Genomic DNA, 14,073 nt, shown 5'->3' on the forward strand with positions numbered 1-14,073 from the left:
GGACAAATTTGTGAATTAAATTATAGAGGGACCAAATCTGAAATTGGAGATAAACTGGAAAACTAAAAGTATAATTTTACCAATTATTTTAAGGTCTAATACGACATGCTTTCGATCAAATTTTGTATCATACGTAATTAACTTGATTTTAGTAAATTGAAAATTAACTTATTTTTAGTAAATTAAAAAAGTATGTTCCCGTGCCCGATTAACCGAGACTAAGGAATGTTGGATCAAGTGGGACTCTAGTCCCAACATCATCACATTTAGATTTGGAAGGAAGGTCCTAGAAAAACAATATATATATGTTTTTAAAGAAGCTAAGAAAAGGAAATAACACCAGAGAAAATTCTAGATATTGTTTGGTTTGAGTATTTTTTTATTTTTGTTTTTTTTAAATAAAATATGTTTTTTTTTTAAATTTAAAAAATATTTTTAAAAATATTTTTGAAAACAGAGTTAAAAATAAAAATAACAAATTAATATATTCAGTGTTTTCCAAAAAAGTAAAAATGTGATGACATTATAGAATACTTTTTTACATATATGTTTCTTAAAATTTTAAAAATAAAAATTATTTTTAAAAAATAAAAAAGAAATCAACATTACACCCAAACGAAATCATTACGAAACAATAGTAGAACTAGTATCTCAATACCCCAGAACGTGTGAACGAAAAATAGCGTTTATTTTAAACTAGAAGACTAGAAGATTACGTATTTGATTATGCAAAGCGGTGCACAAATTACATAATCCAAAGTCCAAAACTCACACTATATATATAAGCAGGACCTAGGCTTCTTCTTTGCACTGCAAATCACTTTTCTACTTTGAGTCTTCTTGATCCTTCTTTTTCTCCTTGAACTCAAACATGGCAGATGAGGTGGTTCTGCTAGATTTCTGGCCAAGTCCATTTGGGATGAGGGTCAGGATTGCACTTGCTGAAAAGGGTATCAAATATGAGTACAAAGAAGAGGACTTGAGGAACAAGAGTCCTCTTCTCCTCCAAATGAACCCGGTTCACAAGAAGATTCCGGTTCTCATCCACAATGGCAAACCCATTTGTGAATCCCTCATTGCTGTTCAGTACATTGAGGAGGTTTGGAATGACAGAAATCCCTTGTTGCCTTCTGACCCTTACCAGAGAGCTCAGGCTAGATTCTGGGCTGATTATGTTGATAAGAAGGTACCCTTCTGTGCTTCAATGCTTATTGATTATTTCATTGTAATTCCTTTACCATTGATTTTAAGTTTTGCTTTTAGTATAGAATGATGCAATTTGGTTGTTTCATTACCATGTTGCTGCCTATTATTAATTCTTACCCTTATTTAGATGCAATCTGGAATATGGGAGATGCATAATGTAAGGAAGATGGTCACCATTAGGATAAAAACAACTACTTTCTTTAGATCCCTTTTTTCCCTAGATTCTCCACTACCTATATTAAGTGGATCAGCTACTTTCCCTGTTTGAGTGTTTTGTTCTTTTGCTGTTTTTTTCTTTTGGTAAAATATTCCTCTGCCCACTTTAGCAAGATGTAGAATGAAGTATTAGATTATCTTTATAAGTGGATCTAATGTTAAACAAAATGTATTTGTTATCTCTTTATCCTCCCTTTTCTCATTCTTACACTTTATGATCTATTTGCATGTTAATTCTCAATGTCGAATAGATATATGATCTTGGAAGGAAGATTTGGACATCAAAAGGAGAAGAAAAAGAAGCTGCCAAGAAGGAGTTCATAGAAGCCCTTAAATTGTTGGAGGAACAGCTGGGAGACAAGACTTATTTTGGAGGAGACAATCTAGGTTTTGTGGATATAGCGCTTGTTCCATTCTACACTTGGTTCAAAGCCTATGAGACTTTTGGCACCCTCAACATAGAGAGTGAGTGCCCCAAGTTTATTGCTTGGGCCAAGAGGTGCCTTCAGAAAGAAAGCGTTGCCAAGTCTCTTCCTGATCAGCAAAAGGTTTATGAGTTCATTATGGATCTAAGAAAGAAGTTAGGCATTGAGTAGGTTGGAGCTTAATGGCCATTGTGAAGTAGTGGTTTTCCATTGGTCGTTCTTAGCCTTTCAAATAAGTAATATTTGTGTAATAAAAGGCACTTAGATGTGCCAAACTTCGTGCTTTCTGTAGGAATGTGTGGGTTTTGGAAAATCTCTGATGTATCTTTCATGTGTTTGTTGGTTTTGTAATTTTTTTTTGGTATTGTCTTATACTTGAATAATTTGAGACTACTATAATCTCAATTAATCTTCACATGATACTCTGTCGATTATTACTAATTAATTCTTTTTTGTAGCTGGGTGCATCCAAGATGTTGACCAACCAGGTTGTTACAAAAGTTTTTATGAAGTTGTGAACTCACAAGTTTGTTTCCTGTCTTCCTTCTAATTATGTTATTAGTACCAAGAACGCAATAACAGTTTCGTAAATAAGATTCATGAAACAAACACTGTCATCCAGCTACTCAAGTATAAGACAATACAAAAAATCAATTACAAAACCAACACACACATGAAAGATGCATAAGAGGTTTTCCAAAACCTACACATTCCTAATGAAAACATGAAGTTTGGCACATCTAAGTTCCTTTTATTACACAAATATTACTTACTTGAAAGGTTGAGAACCACCAATAGATCAGGATGTTCAGATTATCTAATAGTTTCCCAAGCTTGAGCTTGTGGCTATTGTTCCATACTTGCATTTACCATTGATCTTTGTTTACTGTTATCTCTTTAGGCTAATCATCAAAAGGAGACTTGTTATAACATATATGGCATCAAGTAAATGACAAGAATTTATACAGTTTCCTTTTGACAGTTACTTATTCCGAGTTCTGCTATTCTAAGGGATAATTTTTCATCGTCATTCTGTTTCTTGATGAATGTCTTAGACATGCAAGCTTCTCATGATGGACATGATAACCTTTACTTCAAATTTTAGTATACACCAATACCAAAAGTGTACATTTTCAAGATAGTCAGTCCTACATTCATGATTAAATCTTCGTGCCTAGATTTTGACAAAGTGACTCCATTTTTATTTTTATTATCATTATTATTATTATTGTTTTTAGTTCTGTTTTGTTGTTATCGAATAATAATAAAAATAAATAAATAAAAGACATGTCTCAATTGCGGCTGGATTAGGTGCTGTCATCAAGAGATGACACGCAGACTAAACAACAAGCATAAAAACATCCGTGATAGGGACTTTCCTTTTGGTGAAATAGTTTATTGTCATTTCAAATATCATCCACCTTAACATTCTCTACAAGTTGACTTTCCAATTCCTGTGCCACTCACTTTTGCTTCCAGACTTAGTTTTCTCTCATTGGAGTCTTCTTTCTCAGTAATGGGAGATGAGGTGATTCTGTTGAATTTCTGATGAAGCCCTTATGGAATGAGGGTCCGGATTGCACTAGAGGAAAAGGGCATCAAGTATGAGAATAGAGAAGAGAACCTTAGCAACAAGAGCCCTTTACTCATCCAAATGAACCCAGTTCATAAGAAAATACCAGTTCTCATCCACAATGGCAGACCCATCTGAGTCACTCATTGCTGTGGAGTATATCAATGAGGTTTCCTCTTAGTATTATTATAACTTTAGGCTAACCATAAAAAAACCCTTGTTCTTTTAACATATATGGCATGAATTCAATGAAAAAGATTTATACAGCTTTTTTATGACAGTTACATATGACAAGATCTTCTATTCTAATGGATGATTTCTCATGCTTCATCATTCTGTTTCTTGATCAATTTCTTAGCCACTCAAGCTTCTCATCATTGAACATGATAACCTTAGAGCTCAAATTTGATTATACACCAGTAATAAAGGTGTACCTTTACATGACAGTCAGTACTGCAAGATAAAATTATGCGTAGATTTTGAATAAGTGCTTCCGTTTTTTTTTAATTGTTATTATTAGTGTTATTTTTTAAGTTCTGTTTTTCTGTTCCATTAGCCTTCTGGATAATAATAAATAAATAAAAGAAATGTCTCAGTTGCCGTCTGAATCAGGTGCTGTTATCAAGAAATGACACAGATGAAACAACATGCATAGAAACATCCGTGATAGGGACTTTTCTTTTAGTTTATTGTCATTTCTGATATCATCCAACTCCACATTCTATTCAAGACTCACCAAACATATGTGCCACTCACTTTTTGTTCCAACACTAGTTTTCTTTCATTAGTCTTTCTCAGCAATGGGAGACGAGGTGATTCTGTTGAATTTCTGGTTAAGCCTTTATGGGATGAGGGTCTGGATTGCACTAGAGGAAAAGGGCATCAAGTATGAGAATAGACAAGAGAATATTAGTAACAAGAGCCAGTTACTCTTGCAAATGAACCCAGTTCACAAGAAAATACCAGTTCTCTTCCACAATAGCAGACACATCTGTGATTCACTCATTGCTGTTGAGTATATTGATGAGGTTTGGAATGATCAATCTCCCTTGTTGCCTTCTGATCCTTACCAGAGATCACAGGCTAGATTCTGGTCTAACTATGTTGACACCAAGGTACTTTACTTCTCTACAGTGCTTCTTTATTGTGATTATGATTATTTCTGTTTTTCAATCAGATGAAACTTGAATGTGATCCTATTTATGTTTTTAGTGCTGTTTTTCAATTAGAATTAGAGTTTCACCTTGGTAATCCATCATGACATTTAATGGACACCTTTACTACAGATATTACTGAGATGAAACTCTAATCCAATTCTGATTAGAGAATAGAACCAAAAGTACTTAAGGCAGTTGTTATCAAATAACATTTGTTTGAAAAATGTGAAATTTTCTACTGAACTTCCACTGTGAAATAGATATATGAGATTGCCGTGAGGTTTTGGAATACTAAAGGACAAGAGAAAGAAGCTGCCAGGGAAGAATTTTTGGAGTGCATGAAGTTATTGGAAGAACAACTGGTGGATGAGCCATATTTTGGTGGAAAGAACTTTGGCTTTGTGGATGTTGCACTTGTTTCTTTGTTCAGTTATTTTTATACCTTCACTAGTATATATGGAAATTTAATCAATGAGGAACGGTTTCCCAAAATCATTGCTTGGGCCAATAGGTGTATTCAAAAAGAGTGTGTGTTCAAGTGTTTTCCCGAGGAGCTGAAGGTCAAAGAGCATGTTTCACAGAAGAGAAAGGATTCGAACAGTGAATAGACTATAGAGGGTACCTATAGGAAAATATTGCCTCTATTTACGAAACTGCACTTTGTTGTGCCTTTGGTTTTGCTACTTATAATCTTACAAATAAATATTTGTGACCCAATGCAACATGCCCTTATATTTTAATCAAATTGTATTTAGATGTCATATAAATCATGATATTGATTTGCAAATCCAAGTTATATGGATGCACACTTCTTTAGGCTTAAAGTATAGACAACAACAAAACAATGTGCACAAAGCCACAAATTCATCTTCATAATGGAAATTCATAACAAGTCTTGAAACTGCAATAGGAATGTGTATTAAAGAACATGATGCAGACAAGGCTAAAACTATGTAGTTTTGCTCTTATAGTTAACACGCCTCAGTCTCCAATGCAAATCATCACCGCTAACTCAAGCTATATGTTCGATTTGATATCATCCAAATCAACTTTTGGCTTAGCTATTGCTAATTTTCTTACTTTTATACATGTGTTCACATTGTTAAATATCAGATTTGAAAAAAAAAAACAAAATACTGGAACTTAACAGACATAAAAATAGAGCCACGAGAATTGAAGGTAGAAGGCGATATTTTATAAATGAGGATGCTTATTTATAGGTGTACAAATAATTTGAAATTTGCTAACAAAATCTCAACTTGACTAAAACATAGATATCTATTTGCATTATAATATCTAACTAAAACAGAAAAACAAATATCTGAATCTTTAACAAGAGTAAAGATTATATTATCTTAGAGATAACTCAGTCTCTCACAGTTTTAACACATACTTCAGTGTTCCTTTAGTCCAATATGCAAGAGTTTCATATATGGTTTCCTTCTGCATGCATCTCTTAGCCTAGGAGATAAGTTTTGGACACACTGCCTCCACTTTGATGTTCCCAAGGGTCTCATAAGTATAAAACAAGCCAGAGAAAGGAAAGGGAGCAATATCAACATCAACACTGCCTCCACTTTACATCACTGTTATTGCTTTCTTGGTACAATAGGAATGTAACTAGAAAGAAGAAACAAACTTCAGTTCAGAACATTATTAAGACTTGTAACATCCTGGTTGGTCAACATCTTGTATGTGGCCAGCTAAGGCTAATCATCAAAAATTGACTTGTTCTTTTAATATATATGGGATGAACTCAATGAAAAGGATTTATACAGCTTCCTTTTGACAAACTTCAGTTCAGAACATTATTAAGACTTGTAACATCCTGGTTGGTCAACATCTTGTATGTGGCCAGCTAAGGCTAATCATCAAAAATTGACTTGTTCTTTTAATATATATGGGATGAACTCAATGAAAAGGATTTATACAGCTTCCTTTTGACAGTTGCATCATGCTGTTTCTTGATCAATGTCATAGGAATGCAAGTTTCTCATCATTGAACAACAAACATGATAACCTTAACTTAAAAGTTGAGTATACACCAATACTAAAAGTGTACCTTTTCATGACAGCCAGTTTTACATTCAAGATGAAATCATGCGTAGATTTTGATGAAGTGATTCCATTTTATTACTATTTGTGATATTGTTTGTTGTCCTGTTCTGTTGTTTAATTAGCTGTCCAAATAATAAATAAATAAATGTCTCAATTGCCGTCTGAATCATGTACTGTTATCACGAAATGACACAGATCAAAACAACATGCATAGAAACATCCGTGATAGGGATTTTTTTTATGGAATAGTTTATTTTCATTTCACATATCATCCAACTCCACATTCTCTACAAGTTGACTCGTCCAAACTCTTGTGCCACTCACATTTGCTTCCAGGCTCTAGCATTAGTTTTCTTTCAAGTCTTCTTTCTCAGCAATGGGAGATGAGGTGATTCTGCTGAATTTCTGGTTAAGCCCTTATGGGATGAGGGTCCGGATTGCATTAGAAGAAAAGGGCATCAAGTATGAAAGTAGAGAAGAGGACTTAAGCAACAAGAGCTCTTTACTCCTCCAAATGAACGCAGTTCATAAGAAAATACCAGTTCTCATCCACAATGGCAAACCTGTCTGTGAGTCACTCATTATTGTTGAGTATATTGATGAGGTTTGGAATGATCAATCTCCCTTGTTGCCATCTGATCCTTACCAGAGAAACCAAGCTAGATTCTGGGCTAACTATGTTGACACTAAGGTACTTCTCTCTGATGCATCATTATTATGATTATGATTGTGATTATTTCTGTTTTTTTTCAATCAGATACGACTTAGATGCAATTCTAAATGTACTTTTGTTGTTGTATTTAAATCAGAATGTGTATCACCTCGATAATGTGCATAGACATTTAATGCAAGCCTTTGTTACACATATTACTCAGATGAAACTCCAAGTCTGGTTGGAGAATAACTCCACAATTATGGAACTACGTCTAAGTTTTATCCTTTTCAATCTTGTTATCAAATAACAATTGTTTGAAAAATGTGTGAAATTTGCTACTGAACTTCCTCTATGAAATAGATGTATGAAATTGCCTTGAAGTTTTGGAGAACTGAAGGGGAAGAGAAAGAAGCTGCGAAGGAAGAATTTTCGGAGTGTCTGGAGTTATTTGAAGAACAACTGGGGGACAAACCTTATTTTGGTGGAGACAACCTTGGTCTTGTGGATGTTGTACTTGTTCCATTGATCTGTTATTTTTACGTGTATAATTTATATGGCAATTTCATCAACGAGAACAAGTGCCCGAAAATCATTGCTTGGGCTAAGAGGTGCACTCAAAAAGAGAGTGTTTCAAAGTGTTTTCCTGAGGTGCAGAGGGTCAAAGAGTTTATTTCGCAGAAGAAAAAGAATTTGAACAGTGAGTAGACTAGAGGAAGGGTGCTGTGCTGCCTATAGGAAAATATTGCCTCTAGTTACATGTGTGCTCTATCTTATGAATAATAGCATTACAAAACTGCACTTAGATGTGCTTTTGGCTTTGGTTGCTACTTATGCTTTTTCTAATGGATATTTGTGGCCTTATGCAACATGTACTTTTATTTTTATCAAATTGTATTTAGATGTCATACGAATCATGACATTGGTTTGCAAGTCAAAGTTATATGAATGTATATATTCTAGGCTAAGAGTATATACAAAACGATGTGCACAAAGCCATTCCGTGAAGAGATCTTCATAATGGAAATTCAGTCAGAAGTCTTGAAAATACAATAAGAATGTGCATTAAAGAATATAAGTACACGGCAATGACAAGGCTAGAACCATGTGGTTTTGTTCTTACAGTTCACACACCTCAGTGTCTAATGCAAATTGTCACCACCAACTAAAACTTGCCGAGAAACTAAAAAACTGAAACTTGCTTGAGATAAAAATTGAGGCATAAGAATTGAAGATAGAAGGCAATATTTCATAAATGAGAATGCCTATTTATACACTTAGAGCCAATTTGAAATTTATAATAATTTTGAAATTTGCTAAAAAAAACCTCAACTACTTGAGATTTTATTGGGATCACAATAGCTAACTAATATAAAAATAACTAACAGAATCTGTAGTACTAGGTCTATCTCACAGGCAAACTCTCACAGCTTTAACAAACACTTCACAGTGTTCCCTTAGTTCAATATAAATTTGTTCTTATAATCCAAAACAGCCTCATAAACCTCCCTCTCATCTGCAAGAGTTTCAGATACACTTTCCTTCTGCATGCATCTCTTGGCCCAGGAGATAAGTTTTGGATACTCTCCCTCCACTTTGAAGTTTCCAAAAGTCTCATAAGTATAAAACCAGCAATAGAAAGGAATAAGAGCAACATCAACAAACCCAAATGTGTCACCCCCAAAATAAGGCTTGTCTCCAAGAAACTCCTCCAATTGCTTTAAGCTCTCTAGGAAGTCCTTTTTTGCCACCTCTTTCTCATCTCCCTTTGAAATCCAAACTCTCTTAGAAGCATGATACACCTGCATTTCTTAGCACATAAGTTGTTAGTTTGTTACTAATAACTTTCTAGAACATACATGTTATATATAATAATTCGTATGCTCAAATTATGAAATCTACCTTCTGATCTACAAAATCAGCCCAGAACCTGGCTTGAGCTTTGTGGTAGGGATCAGAGGGAAGCAAAGGACAATTGTTGTCCCAAACCATATCAATATACTCAACAATTATGAGGGACTCACAGATAGGTCTTCCATGATGTATGAGAACTGGAATCTTCTTGTGAATTGGGTTCATTTCTTGAAGCAAAGTACTCTTGTTGGTGAGATCTTGTTCCATGTACTCATATTTGATTCCTTTCTCTGCCAAAGCTATCTTAACTCTCATCTCAAACATACTGAACCGTGCACCCAACAAAACCACCTTGGCTTCTTCCTCCATTGCATTAGGCAACAACTGCACTGAGAAAGTGAAGTGAACAAATATCTGGGAGTTTAGTTATCTTTAGTCCAATAGAAGAGATAATGATATCAATCAAGTAACGTCAAGTGAGTGGTTTGATTATACACGGCACTTTGAAAGTATCTGTAATTAATTAAAAATAATTTATTTTAATATACTTTTTTTCTTTAACATTTTAATGATATTTATAGGAAGATGAAAAAAAAAAACTACATACATAAATTCAAATAAACTCTTCCGTATACCCAGCAAAAATTGGAAGAAAACACATTTCACGAGAGAAAATGTTTACTCTTTCTTTGCCAATATAATATTTGTAAGGAATTTATGTATCAGAGATAACCGACGCCATGCAACTTCCATAAATATCCTAATAGCACGAAATAAAATAAAAAATTAAAATTATCAAATAAAAAATACTACTTTTTTATTTTAAGAACACGAAAATATTGGAGAATCACTTTAAAATAATTTAAAATATTTAATAAGAAGCATAAAATGCTCCTAAATTACGTTTTTAGGCACTGTTTATCAAAACTCATAAAGCAACTAGATATTGTCTCACAAGTCAAAGGAAAAGGTGAAAGGTCAGAAAGGGGGCTGGGGCTGGGGCTGCCGGTTGGGCAAATAGATTTTAGTTCACAAGTTTTTTTTTTTCACATTTTTTTATGGATTTTAGATTACTGCCATAACTCCTCAATATTGTTTATTTTAAAAATATTTTAAGTTTTACTTATTTAATTAAAATAAAAACATGAGAATTTTTATAAAAGAATATATATATGAAAAATTATGAGAATACATAGATAGACACAAATCCAACAATTAAATAAAGGTTAAAGAGCATAAAACACGACAATTCTAGATTAACTGAAAAGAACGCGGTGAGCTCTAATGACAAACATATGCAAGTATCTAAGAATATTCCTTATAATTTCTATCCAACCATCAATAAATAGATAAACTAATTTTCTCTTTCATAGTAACTCTGTCAATAACATATTTTGGATTATTCAAATATTCGATCGCAGCAAGAAATTCTCTTATGGCAAAATAAATAATTTATTTAAAAGTTACAACCTGATTAGACACTTCTTATTAGGAGTACTTTTAGATATTATATATGATAACTGTTGTCATTAAAAAAAGAAAAGATACAAGCAACTAAAGTGCAAAACATGGTATATAATAGTTATGAATATCTTTGTTTTGTATATGGTACCATTGCAATGTTAAAGAAGACTAAAATAACAAAGAACAGTAGTCAAACTCATAAGTAAGCAACTGAAGATTTTACATTGTGATTCTGTATTCTATGGTGCTTCATTAGCAATTTTGACTACAAAGGTCTCTGTGTTTAGAGCCAACTGATAGGTGAAAGAAAGAGTTCCTTAATTTCGAGGACAAGAAGGCCTCCTAAGCAATATGGAGAGAATTATTAGAATATTGATTTGCTGCCTCTTTTCTTCTCTATAGCAACTATTGGTTCAAATCACTATGACACTGCAAAGCAAGATCAAAGCTAGAAAGGAAGGATATAATCACACACACAGACACAAGGCACAAAACTGAATGTTGTTATTACTCTTCTTCTCTCAATATTGGCTTTGTATATTACATTACTCTCTCTCACTGCCTATGACAAACATGCACGGGATATATATAGCAGTAACCCCAGCAGTTATAACATCCATGGCAGTTAAGGCAGTTACAAAACAGAAAAGTAGAGGCACCAATACAACAATCTCCACCTTGACTCTACATTTCTAAGAGCACTAATCTCAGCCAAATCCTACCAAGCCTAAGCACTTCTCAAATTTATCCCTTGGCAGAGATTTAGTTAACATATCAGCTGGATTGTCTTTAGATGCAATCTTCACAATTTTGATTACTCCTGATTCCACCACTTCACGAATGAAATGAAGCTTTATATCAATGTGTTTGGTCCTTGTATGGTACATCTGATGATTGGCCAAATGAATAGCACTTTGGCTATCACAATGTATCTGGATAGTCTCTTGTTCAATCCCCAATTCATGCAGCATCCCTTTCAGCCATATACCTTCCTTCACTCCTTTAGCCAAGGCATTATACTCAGCTTCAGTGGTGGATAGAGCTACAATTGACTGGAGGTTTGATTTCCAGCTAACTGTAGTTCCAAACAAAGTAAATACGTATCTTGACAATTATTTCCTTGTGTCCAAGAACCCTGCAAAATCTACATCCACAAACCATTCAATCACTGTTCCATCTTGAGAGTTTTTTTGATACAGTAAGCCTGAGTCCAGAGTTCCATTTATATATCTCAATATCCACTTTAAAGCCTCCTAGTGTGCTTGACCAGATTCCACCATGAACCTACTAACAACACTCATAGCATGAGCCAAGTCTGGTCTTGTACAGACCATTCCATACATGATGCTTCCAACCCCACTAGTGTAGGGAACTACATCCATCTTCTTCCTATCATCATCTGATATTGGACCTTGGCTTTTCGAGAGCTTCATGTGTTGCCCCATAGGTGTGCTCACAAGTTTGGACTGATGCATCCTAAACCTCTCCACTACCTTATGCATATAGGCTTGTTGGGATAATAGCAAAGTTCCTTTCAGCTGATCTCTTTTAATATCAACACCAAGGATTCGCCTAGATTCCCCAAGATCCTTCATCTCGAATTCTGAGTTCAGCCTTGACTTTAGGTCATCGATCATACATTTGTTGCAGCTAGCCACCAAGATGTCATCTACATACAACAGGAGATATAGATAATCCTCTTGGTGCAGAACATAAACACAGTTATCATAGCTACATCTCTTGAACTCCATCTTTATCAAGAAATCATCAAATTTCTTGTACCATTGCCTTGGGCTTTGTTTCAGGCCATATAAGGATTTTTGCAGGAAGCATACCCTATCATCCACAGCAAAACCTTCTGGTTGCCTCATGTAAATGGTTTCCTCCAAGTTTCCATGTAAGAAGGCTGTCTTGACATCCAATTGTTCCAAGTGTAGCTTGAATTGGTTGGCAATTGACATCAAGATTATGATAGAGCAATGCTTTACCATAGGTGCAAATATCTCATTGTAATTCACACCCTTAACTTGAGTAAATCCTTTAGCCACCAACCTTGCTTTGTATCTTGTCTTCTGAACCCCTGGAATTTCACCTTTCCTTTTGAAGATCCACTTGCAGCCAACTACCTTTTGTCCCTTAGGTAGTTCCACAAGCCTCCAGGTATTGTTCTTCCTAAGTGCCTCAAGTTCTTCTTCCATTGCATGAAGCCAAAGCTGTCTCTCCTCACTTTCATGTGCATCCTTGAAATTCCTTGGTTCTGTTGATCTTTCAATTTCCTCTGCTGCTGTTAAAGCATAGCAGATGAGATCAGCTTGACCAAGCTTTCTGTTTGGTTTAGGAATTCTCCTTTCCGTATCACGAACCAGTTGGTAATCATTAATGTCGTGATCTGATCTCCTTAAATTTGAAGCTGAGTGTCCAGTTTCCTCTGTTGTACTGTCTAGGTTAGTAGTTGGATTTATCTGGGTGTTTTCCTGCACCTTATTAGTAAGAGGCTCCACCTCAATGTGAGTTTTCTCCTTTCCACATTCTGAGTTTTCAGAATACATTCCCATTCTTGTCTCATCAAATGTCACATCTCTGCTGATGATGAGCTTAAAAGGTTTTGGATCCAACCTCCACAGTCTGTATCCCTTGACTCCTTCAGCATACCCAAGAAATAGACATTTTACAACTCGAGCATCCAACTTGTCCTTCTTGACATGCGCATATGCCAAGGCTCCAAACACCCTTAGGTTAGAGTAGTCTGCTGGACTTCCACTCCAAACCTCCATTGGTGTTTTGTATTCAAGGGCAGATGAGGGACTCCTGTTGATCAAATACACAGTTGTGTTTGCAGCTTCTCCCCATAAAACCTTGGGCAAACCTACTCCAAGAAGCATGCATCTCACTCTTTCCAGGATGGTTCTATTCATCCTTTCTGCAAGGCCATTTTGTTGAGGGGTACCAGCAACTATTTTGTGCCTCTTGATTCCATGATGTGTGTAGAAAGTATTGAATTGATCTGAGACAAATTCAAGCCCATTGTTTGTCCTTAGGACCTTCAACTTGGTTCCTAGCTGATTTTCAATTTAAGTATGCCATTCCTTGAACTTCTGAAATGTTTCAGCTTTGTTCCTTAGGATGTAGACCCATACTCTTTTTGAATAATCATTGATAATGCTCAAGAAATAAGATCCACCCCCATGTGTTTGGGTCCTAGATGGTCCCCATAAATTTTCATGAACATACTCAAAAGATCTGGTTGAGGTGTGCTTACCTGTCCCAAATTTCACCCTGTGAGATTTCCCCAAGACACACTGGTCACAAAACTCCAATTTGTGGAGTTTATCACCCATCAGCAGGTGTTGTTTTTCAAGTTCTATCAAGCCTTTCTCACTGATGTGGCCTAGCCGTAAGTGCCATAATTTAGACTTATCTTCCATTGTTTGACTTGCAACAAATGCTTGTCCAATAACTGTGGATCCT

General features: G+C 35.0%; 4 protein-coding genes across 6 annotated transcripts; 3 read left to right on the plus strand and 1 right to left on the minus strand.

Annotated features, from left to right (window-relative positions):
* The first annotated feature begins 809 nt into the window (after positions 1-809).
* GSTa (2,4-D inducible glutathione S-transferase) lies at positions 810-2,262 on the plus strand. The gene is made up of 2 exons (NM_001250784.2): positions 810-1,186; positions 1,674-2,262. The coding sequence occupies exons 1-2, from the start codon at positions 872-874 to the stop codon at positions 2,016-2,018; spliced, it is 660 nt and encodes a 219-aa protein (NP_001237713.2). The 5' UTR covers positions 810-871; the 3' UTR covers positions 2,019-2,262.
* On the plus strand, positions 2,209-5,294 carry LOC100775529 (probable glutathione S-transferase parC). Of its 3 annotated transcripts, XM_041009421.1 has the most exons (4): positions 2,318-2,335; positions 3,327-3,589; positions 4,209-4,535; positions 4,838-5,294. In XM_041009421.1, exons 2-4 carry the CDS (start codon positions 3,542-3,544, stop codon positions 5,183-5,185), a joined length of 723 nt encoding a protein of 240 aa, XP_040865355.1. In that variant the 5' UTR covers positions 2,318-2,335; positions 3,327-3,541; the 3' UTR covers positions 5,186-5,294. The 3 variants fall into 3 exon arrangements, with proteins under 3 accessions (XP_040865356.1, XP_040865355.1, NP_001304474.1); XM_041009422.1 differs by lacking the exon at positions 3,327-3,589 and having other exon boundaries at positions 2,209-2,335; NM_001317545.1 differs by lacking the exons at positions 2,318-2,335; positions 3,327-3,589 and having other exon boundaries at positions 4,221-4,535; positions 4,838-5,185.
* A 1,654-nt stretch (positions 5,295-6,948) lies between these two features.
* GSTU50 (tau class glutathione S-transferase) lies at positions 6,949-8,154 on the plus strand. The gene is made up of 2 exons (NM_001254053.3): positions 6,949-7,326; positions 7,651-8,154. Exons 1-2 carry the CDS (start codon positions 7,012-7,014, stop codon positions 7,993-7,995), a joined length of 660 nt encoding a protein of 219 aa, NP_001240982.1. The 5' UTR covers positions 6,949-7,011; the 3' UTR covers positions 7,996-8,154.
* Positions 8,155-8,286: 132 nt separating this feature from the next.
* On the minus strand, positions 8,287-9,549 carry LOC548030 (glutathione S-transferase GST 16). Its single transcript, NM_001250757.1, has 2 exons — positions 9,190-9,549; positions 8,287-9,089 (listed from the first exon to the last, which is right to left on the minus strand). Exons 1-2 carry the CDS (start codon positions 9,508-9,510, stop codon positions 8,745-8,747), a joined length of 666 nt encoding a protein of 221 aa, NP_001237686.1. The 5' UTR covers positions 9,511-9,549; the 3' UTR covers positions 8,287-8,744.
* Between the last annotated feature and the right edge of the window lie 4,524 nt (positions 9,550-14,073).

Source organism: Glycine max, chromosome 15 (genome assembly GCF_000004515.6).
Source record: "Glycine max cultivar Williams 82 chromosome 15, Glycine_max_v4.0, whole genome shotgun sequence".
NCBI classification, from domain to species: domain Eukaryota; kingdom Viridiplantae; phylum Streptophyta; class Magnoliopsida; order Fabales; family Fabaceae; genus Glycine; species Glycine max.

What these genes read in the sequence shown, in the direction of transcription:
- GSTa (NM_001250784.2), top strand. Translation starts at nt 872, where the DNA reads ATGGCAGATGAGGTGGTTCTGCTAGATTTCTGGCCAAGTCCATTTGGG. An exon ending in CTGATTATGTTGATAAGAAG is followed by an intron (nt 1,187 to 1,673) that starts GTACCCTTCTGT and finishes AATGTCGAATAG; the next exon opens with ATATATGATCTTGGAAGGAA.
- LOC100775529 (XM_041009421.1), top strand. Translation starts at nt 3,542, where the DNA reads ATGGCAGACCCATCTGAGTCACTCATTGCTGTGGAGTATATCAATGAG. An exon ending in CTGTGGAGTATATCAATGAG is followed by an intron (nt 3,590 to 4,208) that starts GTTTCCTCTTAG and finishes TTCTTTCATTAG; the next exon opens with TCTTTCTCAGCAATGGGAGA. An exon ending in CTAACTATGTTGACACCAAG is followed by an intron (nt 4,536 to 4,837) that starts GTACTTTACTTC and finishes ACTGTGAAATAG; the next exon opens with ATATATGAGATTGCCGTGAG.
- GSTU50 (NM_001254053.3), top strand. Translation starts at nt 7,012, where the DNA reads ATGGGAGATGAGGTGATTCTGCTGAATTTCTGGTTAAGCCCTTATGGG. An exon ending in CTAACTATGTTGACACTAAG is followed by an intron (nt 7,327 to 7,650) that starts GTACTTCTCTCT and finishes TCTATGAAATAG; the next exon opens with ATGTATGAAATTGCCTTGAA.
- LOC548030 (NM_001250757.1), bottom strand. Translation starts at nt 9,510, where the DNA reads ATGGAGGAAGAAGCCAAGGTGGTTTTGTTGGGTGCACGGTTCAGTATG. An exon ending in CTGATTTTGTAGATCAGAAG is followed by an intron (nt 9,090 to 9,189) that starts GTAGATTTCATA and finishes TAAGAAATGCAG; the next exon opens with GTGTATCATGCTTCTAAGAG.